The sequence below is a fragment of the Podarcis tiliguerta genome (genome assembly GCF_965153285.1).
Source record: "Podarcis tiliguerta genome assembly, chromosome: 4".
NCBI lineage: Eukaryota > Metazoa > Chordata > Lepidosauria > Squamata > Lacertidae > Podarcis > Podarcis tiliguerta.
In genome coordinates this window covers 33336193-33352271 of record NC_139537.1, presented here as the reverse complement: position 1 = coordinate 33352271, position 16079 = coordinate 33336193, and the positions used below count along the sequence as shown (strand labels likewise).

The 16079-nt window shown below is 41.6% G+C and overlaps 1 protein-coding gene across 7 annotated transcripts in view; it reads left to right on the top strand.

Annotated features, from left to right (window-relative positions):
• The window catches only part of SENP7 (SUMO specific peptidase 7), a 38418-nt gene that overhangs the window by 10127 nt on the left and 12212 nt on the right, over positions 1–16079 (top strand). For 4 of the 7 annotated variants that reach the window (XR_014510570.1, XM_083438281.1, XM_083438282.1 and 1 more), the window contains 10 exons: positions 1974–2165; positions 3755–3949; positions 8706–8809; positions 9651–9829; positions 10477–10999; positions 11077–11249; positions 12103–12240; positions 12930–12963; positions 14266–14442; positions 15559–15821. Coding sequence is in view for 6 of the 7 variants with exons in the window: in XM_083438281.1 (XP_083294407.1) it covers positions 1974–2165; positions 3755–3949; positions 8706–8809; positions 9651–9829; positions 10477–10999; positions 11077–11249; positions 12103–12240; positions 12930–12963; positions 14266–14442; positions 15559–15821 (1978 nt within the window). In the remaining variant the exon portion in view is untranslated. The remainder of the gene's footprint in view (positions 1–1973; positions 2166–3754; positions 3950–8705; positions 8810–9650; positions 9830–10476; positions 11000–11076; positions 11250–12102; positions 12241–12929; positions 12964–14265; positions 14443–15558; positions 15822–16079) is intronic. The other 3 variants (XM_083438283.1, XM_083438285.1, XM_083438284.1) reach the window with 3 other exon arrangements.

Genomic DNA, 16079 nt, shown 5'->3' with positions numbered 1-16079 from the left:
TCAGGCCTTGCCCACGGGTGGGAAGAGCATTGCTCCCGGGGAGGGAAGAAGGCGCCAGTACAGACACCGAGGGGTTAATTCAGAGAAAGAGCTTTTATTCTGCCATCCGGGTAGCAGAAGCAACCTGCGTGATAATTCACAAGCAAGTACAACTTTTACAGCCATTGCACACAGCATATATTCCCTCCAGGCCCCCCCCCCGACCCAGGAGCCCTGCCTCATGAGTTTCCCTGAGCATGAACAGAAACTCCTGTCTTGGGACTCCTGGCGTCCTTCCCAGGAAAAGGGGGTTGAGAAGCCTGCGCGTCAGCATGTCCAAGATTAGTTGCACCTGGGTAAGATAAGCTGTATGCGCGCTGGCAAGGCCACTGGAGGCCTGGGAAGCAAAAAGCATTGTTTTCTCAGCCTTTTTGTTACAGCGAAGCTAATGCTAGCTAATGCTTTTATAGCTACTGAATCCTCAGAGAAAGTAATTTAAAAAGTCTTGAGGTCTGGTTGGGAGGGGGGAGTGACTACACAGGTTTTTGGGTAACCTAACCTGTCCCCTTCAGTATGTAACTGGGGGCCCTTGAAGATCTGCTGGGTGGCTCTCAGGGTTCTGCTTCTTGACTTTACGTCAGCACAGTGGAGCCTTCAAAGCCTGTGACAAAGCAGATATTATTTTTAATGGCCAGTTATGTAGATCATAGGTATAACTGGGTAAAGCAAAGAATGTTTCCATAAATGTACTGATTTTATTTTGTGTAGCCCAGCTTGCGCTGCTTTCATTTTACTTTCACTTTAGGCTTGAGTCAATAATCTTATAAAATAGATAACATTGTCTCTGTTGCCAGCAGTAGTAAAAGAAACAGGCCGGTTCTTAAATGTGAAGTGAATACATGTCTACATCACTGTGACTATTAGCGTTTCTCAGGCAACAGAACTAGCAGCTGTTCTATGGGAGATGCAATTTGTTTAAAAATGCAAGTAGCTGTGACTTTAAGTAAACTAAAGTAAATGCAATTTCCTTTATTTGGTCTTGTATTTTATATAGCACACATTTGTGGAAAATATCCAAGAAGTATCTTGAATACATTAGCATGTGACAGTTTTCTCTGTGCAGACTTGAATCCGGTGCAGCCATATATAATCTCTCTGAGGCCATGTTTACATGCTGTGTTTGCGATAAAGGCATGATAGCCTCCAGGGAAGCCTCTTTATTGTTCTGTGCAGCGTTCATGTCTCTTCTTTGGTTTATGGTTGGCCAGCGTAGCAGCTGCTGGTTTGTACAGTTCTAAAGTTTCTTTAAAAAAAAAAGACATTTCAACACTGCTAAACAGTCCTGGACTCCAGCTGATTTTCTGAAGTGACCTCGGAAGGAACAAGAAGAGACTGCTCCAATTTCCTGGCATCTCTGAACCCAGTGGAAGACATTACACAGCTGTGAGGCACTTCTAGCCAGGATTTTGAATTGGCTGGTTCTCTTCTAGTACAGCTATTTCCTTTCTAGGTTGAAGTCCTGACTTCTCTGGCTTCCTTAGGATTATTCTGTATCAGAAAACTTCCAACCTTGGCTTTTGCAGAGTTTTACATTGCCATTCATAATCTTTCAGTGAAGTCATCTAATTTTCATTTGTCACTTCTGAAGACATAAATTAGTGCACTGCAGGTGCCTCTGAAACAAGCGTTGGTAAACTTTTAAGGCATGATTCACTAGGTTCACTTTAAAGAAGGCTTCAGTGGCCAAGCGCACAATATATAGTAAGCAAAGCTTTTTCAATGAAGAATATGTAAAAAGATTAGGTGTGGAAAGAACATTTACTTCCATCTCTCTAAAATAAAATACAATATACATTCTTGGCTGAGGGCATCTAAAATGAAAATACAATGTTGGGATTATTACATCCTCTGAAGAATCTTAGTTGAACTCGTGTATCTTATTTAGACTTTAGTTACCTTATTTATCATCATCATTATTATTATATGTATGACAGGCAACCCAAAGTTATCTTGACGAATGTCCTGAAGACGGAAATAGGAAGAAAATACATAAAGACAGAGCTTATAACTGATATAACTCATGGTGTCCAGTTGCAGTCAGATCAACAAACCGCACCATCTGTTGACAGTGTAGAGATACGGGAAATATTAAGTCTTCTTCAGCAAAACCTTTTTATATCTAGAAGGTATGTTTTGTTAAGTCTGGCTGTCTCAGACATAATACAGCTTTGCCTACATATTATTAAAATAAATTGCATGCGATTGTATTCCCTGTTACGTTAGCCATTTCTCACTTTTCAATGCATCATTATGAAGCACCCTTGTGACTTCCATTTTGGGATTGTTTAGAATGAGATTAAATATGTCTACATATGTCTCTTGTAAAACTTCAGCAAGTTGCTTTCTAACAGTGGGACTAATTCTAGCTAGGCTACTTGGATTATTCAATAGTGAGTTATTCTCGTAATGCTTAACTTTTGTTTAGCATCATTAACATCTGCAGGAGACATGAATTTTCATTCTTGCCTCTTCCTCCCCCTCAGAAAAGAGTGAGTTGCAGTTTTTCCTCTATTCCCCTCCCCACCCCACCCCTGCACATGCTGAATCTTCTTTGGACTATTTTCTCAGTCCTTCTCTTTGCAATGAAAACATAATTATGTTACCAATAGCAACTTGTCCATTCCTTTGTGAGCCCCTTGGCTTTCCCATAGGACTTTTATACTCCTCCCAACCAAACACTGTGTTTTGCATTGAAAATACCCTTTGACATGAAAAATAATTGATTGATAGATAAGGCACATGGAGAGGTAATAGTTTAACTTTACCTATAGTTCAGTGCAGCTATACTGAACATCAAGAAAAAAGCATTCATCCCCGAATTATAGTATTCTGGTTGACTTATGTGTCAGTGACTTGCAAGATGTAAGAACCTGGCTTGAGCCAAATATTTTAAATAAGCAAGAAACCTAGTACTGTAGTGTCTACTTGATGATTAGCAAAGCTACACTTTTCCCTTCTCTTCATTTGCTACAGATGCATTAGAATGCAGAAGGAATTGAATTTTAAATCAGAAGCCTGCATGCAGGCCATAACATAAGATGCAGTGACATAAAAAAGTAGACAAATTGGAGCCATCAACTATAAAGTAATAAAGTTTTAAAGATCTAGCCTGGATCATCACCATAGGAAGGCAGTGCCTGCCATATTCAGTAGCATGTTTATAGTTTGCACCATTACTCATGCATACAAAGTTGGTTGAAAAATAATAATTTGTACTTTTGAACAGATAGCCGTCTCTAGGTCTATTTTTGCTGCTCCTTCTCTTCAGTGTCAGCAGATATGATTGGCACATCCAAGAATATCAGCCAGTGGCTTCTGAAATGATGGCAAAAGACCACAGTTAATCAGGGTTTTGTCATTCATTTTTGTATATGTAGTTTGTCAGCTTATAGCTATTTAAACAGTAAGATCTGCTATAGTTGATCATTTTTTCTTCTGGATTTACATTTTTTGCATGACATTTAATAAAACAGTGCCAAGATGCCAACAGGAGCTTAAAATTACCGGTAACACTTCTTCTGATAGACCTTATCTGAATCTGTCCTTTGGGACCCTTCACTTATTTGCCATCATCTGTTTTTCTTCACTTTTATTGTAAACGTCTTGATAGTTATGTTTAATAAAACTCGGGATTACTTAAACAGTTTCAATACAGTAATTCAACCAAACATTCATTTGATGGGTTTCAGAATGCTAATTATTATATGTATGGCAGGCAACTCAAAGTTACCTTGACAGATGTTCTGAGGACGAAAACAGGAAGAAAATACATTCAAAGGGACCTTTTAGCTGATCCTAGTCTATCTGATGCTAACAAGTTGCAATCAGATGAACAGACCTCCTCAACCATTGCCAGCCTAGAGTCATGTCAAAAAATAAGCTCTCAAGAAAGCCGTATTTTACCTAAAAGGTACGTCATTCAGCAATTTATTGATTTTTATTTTTTTATTTTTTTGGTCCTTAATTTATCACTAAAACTATGATTTGGTTGAAAACAATACATACAGGAATGTACGTAATCGCCATTGGTCACAATCTGGTCAAAGTTAATTACTTTTAAATGCCATTGATTTCAGCTGGAGAGCTACGCACATGCTTAATTCACTAATTGAAATCAGTAGGATTTTGAATAACTTTGACCCTTTGTTTTTGTGCAAGCTTATGTTTTGTTTTCATTCATAGACATGATTTGCAATGATTGCCATGGAGGTAACACTACCTGTAGAATAATGCCTTTCACCTCTATTCCTCCAAAAAGACTTTTATGGAAGAAAGCATTTTTTCATAATTTTTAGTCTGCCAACATGGGAATAAATCAGAAGCCAGCATAATATCCCTACATACTACCTAAAATATAAAACTTGAAGCTTAGAGGTTCTTTTTAAAGCATGATGGAAGCTATAGTGTATTTGGAATTCAACTCTTTCCATCATAGCACTTAATATAAAACTGTAGCTATATGCTGGAGCTGTCATACTAAAGACCTGCAACTCATTTCGTCCCTTTGTGTTAAGCTAGTGCAGACGTTGTGCATCTGGGCAGCCCACTTCCAGCAGTGGTCAACTTCTGGGCAGCCCTTAGACCTCTCTTCCCAACTGATTTGCCCCACCTCTGCTGCCCAGCTGTTTAGCCATAGAGATAGTGTTCAAAATTCCCCAGGCATCTTTTGGGATTGGCGCGAGTCCAACTGTGACCAAGTGAAGATGTCTTGTTGCCAGTTTTTGCGACTGACATCTCCACCACCTGGCTGGCACGCAGCAGCGTTTTCTGCTGCTGCATGCACCCCAGCAACAAAATACACTGCTGCCAGCCAGCCAGCCAATCCGTGATGTCTTGTCGCTGTTTTATTCTGGATTGTTTGACTTGGTATTTTAATGTGTTGTAAACCACTTGCCCATTTTTTCCTTTAAAATGTAAAGTGGCATAAAATGAAATGAATAATGATAACGTTAATAAGCTCCATTGTAAAAAAGAAATAGCGACTAGACCATCGGTTGTGGCAATCGCAGCCTAGGTTTCAGGTGCTTATATATCTGAGTTTCTAACAGAGAGGGGCTCTCTAGCTATTCCTTGTGCTTATTAGCTGGGCAGCAGAAGGATGTACATGATGGGGTCACTGCAATCCCATTACTTGCCTCCTCACTTTATGTGGGATGCCTTTGAAGTGGCAATGAATTTGGTACAAAATGTGACTGCTAGGATGCTGACTGGAACTGGCAAATTGGAGCACATTACCACAATCATGTTTTATCTAAGCTGGCTATCTGTTTTCAACCTTTATTCAAGGTGCTAGCTTTGCCCTTGAAAGTTGTAAACAGTTTTCTTAAGAGTCCTCTCTCCCCTCCTCCAAAAGAAGATGGCGGCTCATATGGGCCACTTTAAGAGGCCTTTCTTCAGGTTCCTCTGTTGTCAGATGTGTGATGAGTTTGTACATCAGACGGTCTGCTCTGTAGTGGTGTTCAGAATTTAGGACAACTTTCCTAGGGAGCTTCCATCCCAGGTGGCAAAGACGCACTTATTTCAGCAGACTTTTTGTGGGGTACTAGATTAATTTGCAGCTACTGCTGCTTCCGATTCTGCTTTGCTTTGCTTATTTCAATAATGTTACACTAAATGTACGTTTGGTTTTTGTAAGCCATCTGGACTATGGAAGGGTGGGGTACTGGAAATCCATAAGTTTATGACATAGTATGTCACATAGTATGTGACAAGCCGGTGCTATGCAAACGGGCCAGCAGTTATTTTAAGATGGAGGACAAATATGGTTTACTTTGCAGAAACACACTCAAACTCAGTATGGGTTGTTTGGCATTTCTTCATTTCTTTTACTAGAAAACAGAAGGGGGGACAAACAATAATAGAGGGAACAGACAGTATTTGTTATTGCGTCTTCAGAATTCAGGCGTACCTCAGAGATATTCCGGGTTCAGTTCCAGACCACTGCAATCAAGCAAATGCCGCAATAAAGGGAGTCACGCCATTTATACTGTTTCCCAGTGCATATAGTTATGTTTACACTATAATGTGGTCTATTAAGCCAGCCTCCCCCCCCCCCCCCCCGGCTGAAGGGGCAGGAGGGGGAAAACCCAGCTGCAGCCCTAGCCAGCTCCACTTCAGTGGCCAGAAGAGGGGCAGTGGGGGCTTGGCTGCCTGCAGCTGCACCCGCATTCTCGTGAGGAGCAATATCTGCAGAGCACAGCAAAACGAAGTATGCCTGTATATAGCACTTGGGCTTGAAATATTTGTATGTGATTGCTTGAAATGGGGGACTTCTGGGTATTGAAAACCAACAGATTAAGCTTTATAGGGAGTAAGTACAGTGGTACCTCGGGTTACAGACGCTTCAGGTTACAGACTCCGCTAACCCAGAAAAAGTACCTCGGGTTAAGAACTTTGCTTCAGGATGAGAACAGAAATCGTGCAGCGGCAGCGGAAGGCCCGATTAGCTAAAGTGGTGCTTCAGGTTAAGAACAGTTTCAGGTTAAGAACGGATCTCTGGAATGAATTAAGTTCTTAACCCGAGGTACCACTGTACAAGTAACCAACTTCAAAATTTACTTTAGCAGTAGTTTTTGCATTTTACACTCTTGCGAAATGTGTGAAGACTGATACTGGATATGATGGAGGGGAAATGTGGGTCTTTGATACTTGCACTTGGTTTAACTTTCAAAATTCAGTGTGTTTGAGTTGAATCAACATAACAGATTATTTCCTATTTCTTTTATTTCACTGAAAATATCCCACATTTCAAAGTGCTGTTGTTTGTCAGTGAGTTCATTTCCTTGGCATAAGGTTTGGACATAAGACTATGAGAGCCAATGTAGTGTGGTGGGAGACCTGGGTTTAAAATCCCAGGTGGCCACAAAGCTCACTGGGTGATCTTGGGCCAGTCACTGCCTCTCAGGCTAACCTACCTGACAGGGTTCTTGTGGGGCGAGGGGGAAGAAATACGTACACTGCCTTGAGCAACAGAACACTGTATGCTAAAGAACGGAGGTTACAGAAAACACCATCTGTAAAAGGATGGTTAGGAAAGGTGAGGGGTTTTGTTCTAACCGGCCAAACAGACATTTATGGGTACAAGGAAAAATAATAATTTCATACTAAACTGGAAGTCTTTTCCTGAGTATTGCTAAATAAATACAGTGGTACCTCTGGTCTTGAACGGCATCCGTTCTGGAGGTCTGGCCGCATCCCAAGGAATTCGCAACTGGAGGACCACTTCTGTGCATACACGCGGCACGGTTTAGTGCTTCTGTGCATTCGTGCGGGGCGGTGAAACCCGGAAAAATGCTTTTGGGTTTGCTGCGTTCACATCCCGAAGTTTATGTATCCAGAGGGATACGTAAGCGGAGGTACGACTATACATTACTTTCTCAGTCAAAGGGAAGTCTCAAAGTACTTTAAGAGTTCCCGCTGCTCTCCGGAGGCTTCGGGTTCCTTTCAACCTGCTCTTTGGGGCTGGCGGGGGGAAGCCCGGCTTTCCCTCGCCAGCCCCAAAGAGTAGGTCGGGGAGCAGCGGAAAGCCTGCGCCAGCCTTCCTGCTGCTCCCCGAGCTTGTGGGGCTGGCGGGGGAAGCCCGGGTCCCCCCCCCCAGCCCCAGGGACCACACATTCGCTCCATAAGACACACAGACATTTCCCCTTAGATTTTAAGAGGAAAAAAGTGTGTCTTATGGAGTGAAAAATACGGTATGTTAATAGTAAAATTTTTATCCTTGAACAGTGTCTGTTGATTTCTGTATTTATTTTTCTGTGGGCTGTGTCTAACGCTGTGCATGCGGGTCTAACACTCACACAACAGAATGTCTTCTCTCCCTGCTCACCCTCAGAATCTGCTCTGCGGGGTCCCTCTGAAGCAGATTGTGAGGGTTCAAGGGGCTGTGGAGGAGGAGAAGAGAAAGTTCCATTCTGCAAGCAGAAGTCTGCTGTGCAAGTGGAAAAGCAGGATTGGATATGTCCAACTAGTTGTTACTGCTAATGGAAATATAATCACAGAAGATGGAGATAGATAGATGGATAGATCTCATTTATATTCCTTTAATTTGCTAAAGCAGTGAAAATATAGTGAGATTGTCTGCTTCTTTCTGATTGATATGCTAAATCAATAGCAATTTATTACATTTGTATTTCTTAATATGCCTGCTTGTAACACCCATTACTTGATACATAAGTCTAGTTAACTTGTTTAATAACAGCACAATCTTGTACATGGTTTTACCCAGAAGTAAGTTCCATTGTGTGCAGTAGGGCTTACTTCCTATTAAGTGCATTTAGGAAGGTAGGATTGCAGCCCCTGTGTATGTAAACATATTTCTGATTACATATATCAGGGGAAATAGAACATGTTTCTTTTCCCCAACCTTCCTTTTCTTCCCTTCTTATAGTACAGAAGGAAGGAGGGACAGAGTGAGCCTAACTTGAAACCATACGTTGTCACAGATATGACGTGACAAAAGGGCTTAGACTAAGATTATTTGTCAGAGATGGACTATGAGTCTTGTTGAGATCTGTTTGAAGGAGCATGAATTGGTTTTATTTTTAGTGACCATTGTGAAGGTTTTAAACCAGGTAAGCAGTTGTAGCATCGTGAAATATACCTAAGCAGTACTCATTGTTCTTGAAAACATATGGGTGATTAATATTTTGGTGTATTTTTTTCCACAGGCATGGGACATCTCAACAAAGGCCAAATGACCAGAAACCATATAAAGATGCAGAAACTCATAGCACTTTTTTGCCTTTAAAAAGATGTGACGTGATTCTAGAAGGTTAGTATTTTAGAAATTATGTAATAAATTTTAATATTTGGATATGGCATTTGAACTAATGGGGTTTGCTGAGATAGGGTTCTCCTTCATCCAAACTAAGACATGGTTCTCCATCTCTGAAACTTTATGCAGTACAGTTTATGAAAGTTTTCTTATCTCCACAAAATAGAAATCCACGCTCTTTGATCATTTCAGCCTTGAAATAAATTCGACAGATTACAGGGCATGAAATGTGTTTTGTGCCTTAATGCAAATTTTGTAAGGATGCTAATTCCATTAAACGTGAGGAAACATATTTCTGTGTAACGAGTTTAGGGTTAGGGTCTTGGAAATTCAAGGTTGCCCTAATGTTTAGCACAGTAAACTACCCCTTCATAAATTCAGTTAATGAATGATATAGCATGGATATCTTTTTCCTGTATATATGAATGAGTGGTAGTTCCAATATGTTGAATAACTGAATATAGAAGGTGCCAATTATTTCAGATTCTTAGATTCTTCAATAAGGAATAAAAGTGGCTTTTTTTTTAGAGGAACAAGGCAAGTTTTAAATATTTCTTACCATGATTGTGAAACATATAGAACATATATATGAAGAGAGGGAGGAATAGTTTCCAGAGTCAGAATTCAACTTGGAACATGTGAGGTTGCAAAAAAGTTTGGACTCCAGTCTTATCAAGGCTTAGCAAACACAGTAAGTCTTATCTCTGAGCAACATGCATAGGGTTGCCCTGTTAATATCCCCTTTAATGTAAGGTTTTCTACTTATGTCTAAAGCAGTAAAACAAGCATGCATGGCTAAGAGTATAGTCATTTGCTAATTCCTTTATTTTTAAAAAAGACTGCAACATAAAGAATAAAGAAAGAGATTGGCCGGAGAAAACAAGAAAAGATTCCAAGAATTTCTGTCCTGGTTTGAGGGAAGCAACCTTTCAAAACAATGAGAGCAGAAAAAGAAGGAGTGATGTTTTCTCAAATCAATGGAACATATATTCCTCACCAAAATCACCACTACCAAGTGTAAGTAACTTTTGCATGTTTTGGTAGCAGTAAAGATTGAGAAATTGTGCCAGTGGCATATAAGTCATTTTACATTTAATGCATACATACGTCAGTATATAGTAAGATATAAATCCCTATAGTGTTTGTACCAAACTCTGAAAATAAAAAAGCTCAGATACATAAGCAAGGCAATCTGTTTTCGAGTCTTATGTGAAAAGCTTTGCACTCAAAAATGGGGCTGAAAAGGTTTAGAAGAATCTAGATTTCCCAGAGGTCTCTAGGCTCAAGGCCATGTTGAGATCTAGAGGTTTCTGAGCTTCCCACCTCTGGTGGAGCTCGTGTTCCTCCCATAGCGGTCCGGGTTTACTGCATGAGAGTGGCAGGTTTTGCAGGAAGGAGATACATAATTTTATGAGGAGGAGAACAGCTGGGAGGCCTGTAGTAGTAACTGTCTCCGTGGTCTCATTCGAGGCAATCTGAGGCTCAGGAGCTCCCGTGCAACTTTTCCCACCCCTAACCTTAATCGGGTTCTTCCCACTGTTCCTTTGAGTTCACGCAGCAGTGGGCTTAATTGAAAGCTTATTCGTAAATTTCCACGTGTGAAGAAACTTCACTTTTACTGCCCAGAGTCATCCTGAATTTTTCATTTCATTTTAATTTTGCAGAAAGAACAGAGAACAGAACCAATTCAGTCACCTGGCTGCAGGAGCTCAGGTGAGAATTGCCAGAGTCGTACGCATAGCCCTCAGCAGGAAAATATTCCCCAACCATTGGAAACGAACTGCAGTGAAGCATTTGCCAGCAGTAATGAGAACACTGCTGCTCACTGTCCAGGGGGAAAATGGTCCTACTCTTCTCCCAAGAGAAAGCACCCTTCTGTCACCAGCAAGGATGAGCAGGTTTCCCCACTCCTCAGCCCTCAGCAGGAAAATATTCCCCAACCATTGGAAACGAACTGCAGTGAAGCATTTGCCAGCAGTAATGAGAACACTGCTGCTCACTGTCCAGGGGGAAAATGGTCCTACTCTTCTCCCAAGAGAAAGCACCCTTCTGTCACCAGCAAGGATGAGCAGGTTTCCCCACTCCTCAGCTCTGCTCAGAAGAAGAAAGCAAATACAACTCTACCTCCCAAAGAGCCATTGAATAGATCTGAAAGGAATAAAAAGTCGGCTGATTCGGCTGAACCAAGTATGTAACTGTAATTCCCTTCCCTTGTTTCCAGTCACTTGGAGTTAGAGCCTTACACCACTTTCATTTTGCTTTAGTTGTGCTTTCTAGTGATGAAGAAGAGGGACACGCAGAGACAGAAGATCCAGAGAGAGACCTGCAGACTGGGAAAAGCCTCAAACTTGAGAAGAAGGAAACGGAACAAGAAGCTGTGTTACCTTTGTCAGAAGGGCAGCTATCACAGGTTGCAGCTGAAGGTGAAACAGAACAGGTAAACAATCAGCTCTATAGGAGCTTTTCCCTCCCTTTATCATGCTAGATAAAGGGATGCGGGTGGCGCTGTGGGTAAAAGCCTCAGCGCCTAGGGCTTGCCGATCGAAAGGTCGGCGGTTCGAATCCCCGCGGTGGGGTGCGCTCCTGTTGTTCGGTCCCAGCGCCTGCCAACCTAGCAGGGCTGAGGAGTGGGGAAACCTGCTAGTAAATACCTTACTAGCGGGAAGGTAAACGGCGTTTCCGTGTGCGGCTCTGGCTCGCCAGAGCAGCAATGTCATGCTGGCCACGTGACCCGGAAGTGTCTCCGGACAGCGCTGGCCCCCGGCCTCTTGAGTGAGATGGGCACACAACCCTAGAGTCTGTCAAGACTGGCCCATACGGGCAGGGGTACCTTTACCTTTACCTTTATCATGCTAGAAGCCATATCATGTATCACTCCTGTATGATCTGGTCACCCCCATAGATATCAAAAGGATAGTGCACACCACTTCTAACCAAATTTTCAGTGGAGTTTACTTCTCAAAGTTCTTCTTAGAATTACGGCCTCACAGTGAATTCTATTCCTTCGGTAATAGCTGCATAAATGGCACCACCGTGTGGCAAACAATGATTACCGGGGATTCAGTACATTATCAGCCTGGTACATTCAGTATGGTACCTTATCATTTGCTTCAAGCAGTAGAAACTTGATTGTTATCATTATCTGCGCATGACACATGTAAAACGGGATATGGAATGTCTACTTTAAAAACTCTTTATTTATTTTTAAAAAAACCATTCTTAGAAGTTTGAAATTTGGAGGAGTGGGGAGAGGAGACAGCCTCAACATGTGTGTGTTGTTTATTTTATAGGTTTCAGCTGAACCACTTAAACCGTGCTCCTCTGCAGATCATAGCACCTCCGGCGATCAGATGGGTCTTGCCTTAGATATAAATTTTGAAATAATTTATATTGGAAAATATAAAGGAAAAGCAACAGGTTGTGCCAGAGTAAGTTTGCTGCTACTGACCCATGGCGGTCGGGAGCTTTTCCATAAAGTTCTTGAACTTGCCTTTCTTGAACAACAGCCTCCCCTCATTCTGAGCCAGAAACTGGGGGCAGAAGGCATCAGAATAATTTTTTGAATATAGCACTGGAGTCTGCTATCCAAAGGGGAAAAAGTGAAAAGATTCCACTGAGCTTCCAATAGTAGCCCCTAATGTGTGCCTAAGCAGCTCTTTGGCTCATGAGCTTTGTGTCTGGCCAGCATCCAGCCTTCAATTACAAGTATAAATATCCTGCTGAGATGTAGTGAGATGTAGACATGCTGGAAAAAAAGGTGCAAAAACTTCAGCCTAAGTGTTATACATTAGCTTGCTTCATTGCATGTTAATGCGATCTTATTTTGAAAGTCCCTCAGTTTAAAAAAGTGTTTGTGGCACGAAGTGGGGATGCTGCTATTTACCTTAAAAATAAGTTTATTAAATGTTCACCTTTTGAGTAGAACATACTGTGAGGTGAATGCACTTCAGATTGCCAGGCAAGTGTTAATTTTAGATTCAAAATTTGCAACATAAAGTTTGGTCAAAACACTCACTTATTCACTTTCCTCTTATTTAATTTCTAATGTATTAGCAGAATGTGTTTCCAAACAGTACTGTTGAAAATACTTTTTTTCTCTCTCTCTTTTCTTTTTAAGTTTACCGTCAGCTACATTCAGATCCCATTTGAAGGTAAGGCTCTATGATATTTTATTGCAGTTTGGTCAGCCATTTATATAAATAACAGTTATGTTTAGAAGATTGAAGTAAGCTATGTTTTTACAGTGTTGCCTGTCATGGTTCCTAGACTAGGAGTGAGGACAAGAGCTCGGAATATGAGGAAAGGGGAGTGAGACTGTACAGCACAGCCTTCTTGATAATGCCCCCGGCCACCAATTAACCCCCAACTGACATGGTGGGAGTCCCAGGGGCTGCTCCTTCCCAGCCTGTGGATGATGAACAGGGTTCAGAGGCACAATAAGCTGGGACAGAGTGGGAGAGTTCAGAGGAGGAGGCTTGCCCAGCGATCTCTCTTGCGGAGAGATGGTGCTTCAAGAGAAGATTGGAGTCTTGTCCCCCTGGAAGAGGTTCCTGGCTTCAGTTCAGGAATTCCTACAGACATAGGGATTCTTGCAAGTAGTTAAGCTTTGCTTAACAGCTAGGCAGGCCAGCAGAGGAACTAGTTGGAACAACTTCACAGCTCCCATCCAGTCTTGCAACTTGATGAAAATCTTGGACTCCTGAACTTTGGCCCTTCCTGTTGGCCTCTATTGTTGCTATTCCTTTGCCTTGCAGAAACACCTGGACTAGATTCTGCTCTTTGCTGACCACTGAATTTGTACTGTTAGACTGCTGTAATAAATGTTCACTTTATTACTTACAAGTAAACACACCAGTGGTTTAGTCTTGGGCAGGAGCCAGGGCATTGCCTATTTCTAATAATAATAATAATAATGTCTAATACCCCCTCAACTTTTTCAGAAGTGTCTAATATTTACATGTATTGGGGCAGGATGGCAATTTTTAATACAACACACAATTCCATCAAAAAGAGTAGTAGAGTACCCCAGGTTCAGTCTCTGACATCTCCAGTTTTAAAAAGATGATAGCAAACAACTATAAGAGCTCTGCCTTAAAAACCCTTGTAAACTGCTTCCAGTCGGAATAGACAGTACTGAATTAAATGGACAAAGAAATTGACCTGGTATAAGTCAGTCTCCCTTCAATTTCACATAATAGGTTGTTTTGGAAAGAAGTGTTGACTGCTAGAGATAATGAGTCAAGCTTAGGATATCTGATATACCAGAAGCGTGACAAGTTTTGAATGAATGACTGTTCACATTTTTCATAAAATGATTTCATGTTCTTGAGAATCATGGTTTTGCATCTTGCTTAGTGATTATTTCCTTGAGAAACGGTAATGTGAAGCTGTGGTTGCTGGTGCAAGTCAATCCTGTATATCATCTTGTGTATTTCAAATTCTGTTCCCTGCAGTGGCTCATAAGAAGATTGAACTGTCAGTGGATTCTGTGCACTTAAGAAAGTTCGGGCTGTGGATGAATAAAGATTCTTCAACTTCAAGGAACTGCAATACCTTTTTTCTTTGGCTGTCATCAGATTACGTGGAACAGATTGAAAAACAAATTGGAACGCTTATATTAAACAAGCAAGGTAGTTGGGAAATAATTAAATAATTTGACTCATACCCAGAAATGGAGGGAGAGAGCTGGAGAGTCGTTGTGGCTTGTGAGGATGTTGGTGAGAGCGGAGAAGGGACTGGAGGTGCAGTGAGGCTTTGTTCGGCTGCTCAGGCTCCCCGTCTAATAGCTGATGTGCATGGTGGCGCAGCAGCCACTGCCATTGCTTCTCTGTGCAGCCTCCGGCTGGTCCCATAGCTTCTATTCCAGTTGTGGGTATTTTTGGTACAGTATTTTTGATCTGGATTGGAGAGCTGCAGAGAGAGCATTTAAATGGTGCTTAGGGGGTGCTTTTCCCTTAACACTTGCGGAGCACCGGAACGTAACCCCCAAATAATTGGGGGGTCACCTGTAGGCAGCTTCCAGTGTGAACCAGGTCCTCCATGGGAGCAAAGAGTCATGCTGAAGTGCACAGCCCCCACCTTGACGCCCCTACTCCCACTTCCCATCCGTCTAAGCTACAGTGTTGGGAGAGCAACCCCATCACCACCACCCCCGAGCCCAAGTTCAGTAGGTGGCAACTGATGGCAACCAGCTGTACTGCCCTATTTGTGGATGGCCTCCTAGCAGTAACCATTGTGCATCAGGCTGATATCTTTTTATGCTCTCAGAACTTCTTAAATATCAATTGGTTGCTCTTCTTTTTCACCAGCAATGCTTTTATGTCCTGTTTGCTTCTGCTACTTGTATATTTTCAGTTTTCTACTTTCTGTTCTTTTCTTAATTTTTGTTGTTGTTTCCCCACACTGAGAGCAGTATTAAACAGATGAATAAGCAAAGAAAGAAAATATTTTAAATCTACTGTTTCGGTGGAAGATAACAGTTTACAGAGACATCGCAATATGTTGTTGTCATGTTTGCACTTCTGTTTGTAAGCTGCTTTGATCGATTCATTTTTGTGAAGAGGGAAAGTGGGCACACCTTTAAATTAATTAGATTTTGTCTCATAGACTTGTTTTGTATTATTTCTGCTCTGCCTTCTGCCTAAGCTACTGACTGAATTGCATAGATAAGTGAATAATTGCCACTCCATAGTGCTTCCTCCATAGTGTTAGTCGCTGCTAACACATTGCTTTTTCATTTCTTACAGCTAAGAGTGTTGAGTTTATTTTTATTAAGCTGCCTCAGCTGCTCACAGAAGATGATCAGGTCATTCTGAAAAAAATAATTGTGGAAGTGAGCAAGAAGAATGCCTCTCCAGACCTCTGTGACTACTTACTGTGGGAGGACGCTGTTGAGTTTATTAAAGAAATCCCACGTGAGGAAAATGCCTTCCTTGATCAGTGCTATGAAGCATCCGAGCAGCACTTACAGAAGGACAGCACTTCAGTTCTGATGGAACCACCCCCTCGGGTAAATCAGTTATTCTCAAATGATTTATTTGGAGTTACCAGAGCTGGGAAGGAAAATAACAGTTTCCTGGAGGGAACACTGTGCATTTAAAACTCAGAACCTTTACCATTAATTTTAACATTTTCCAGAGGTGTAGCTGTGTTAAGTCTTCTACAGTAGAAACAACAGAATCTTGCGACACCTTGAAAGACTGAGAGTGGAATCCAGAGACGCTTGAGAAGAATTCATCATCCTCTCCTCCCCACTGCAGCCTCATGC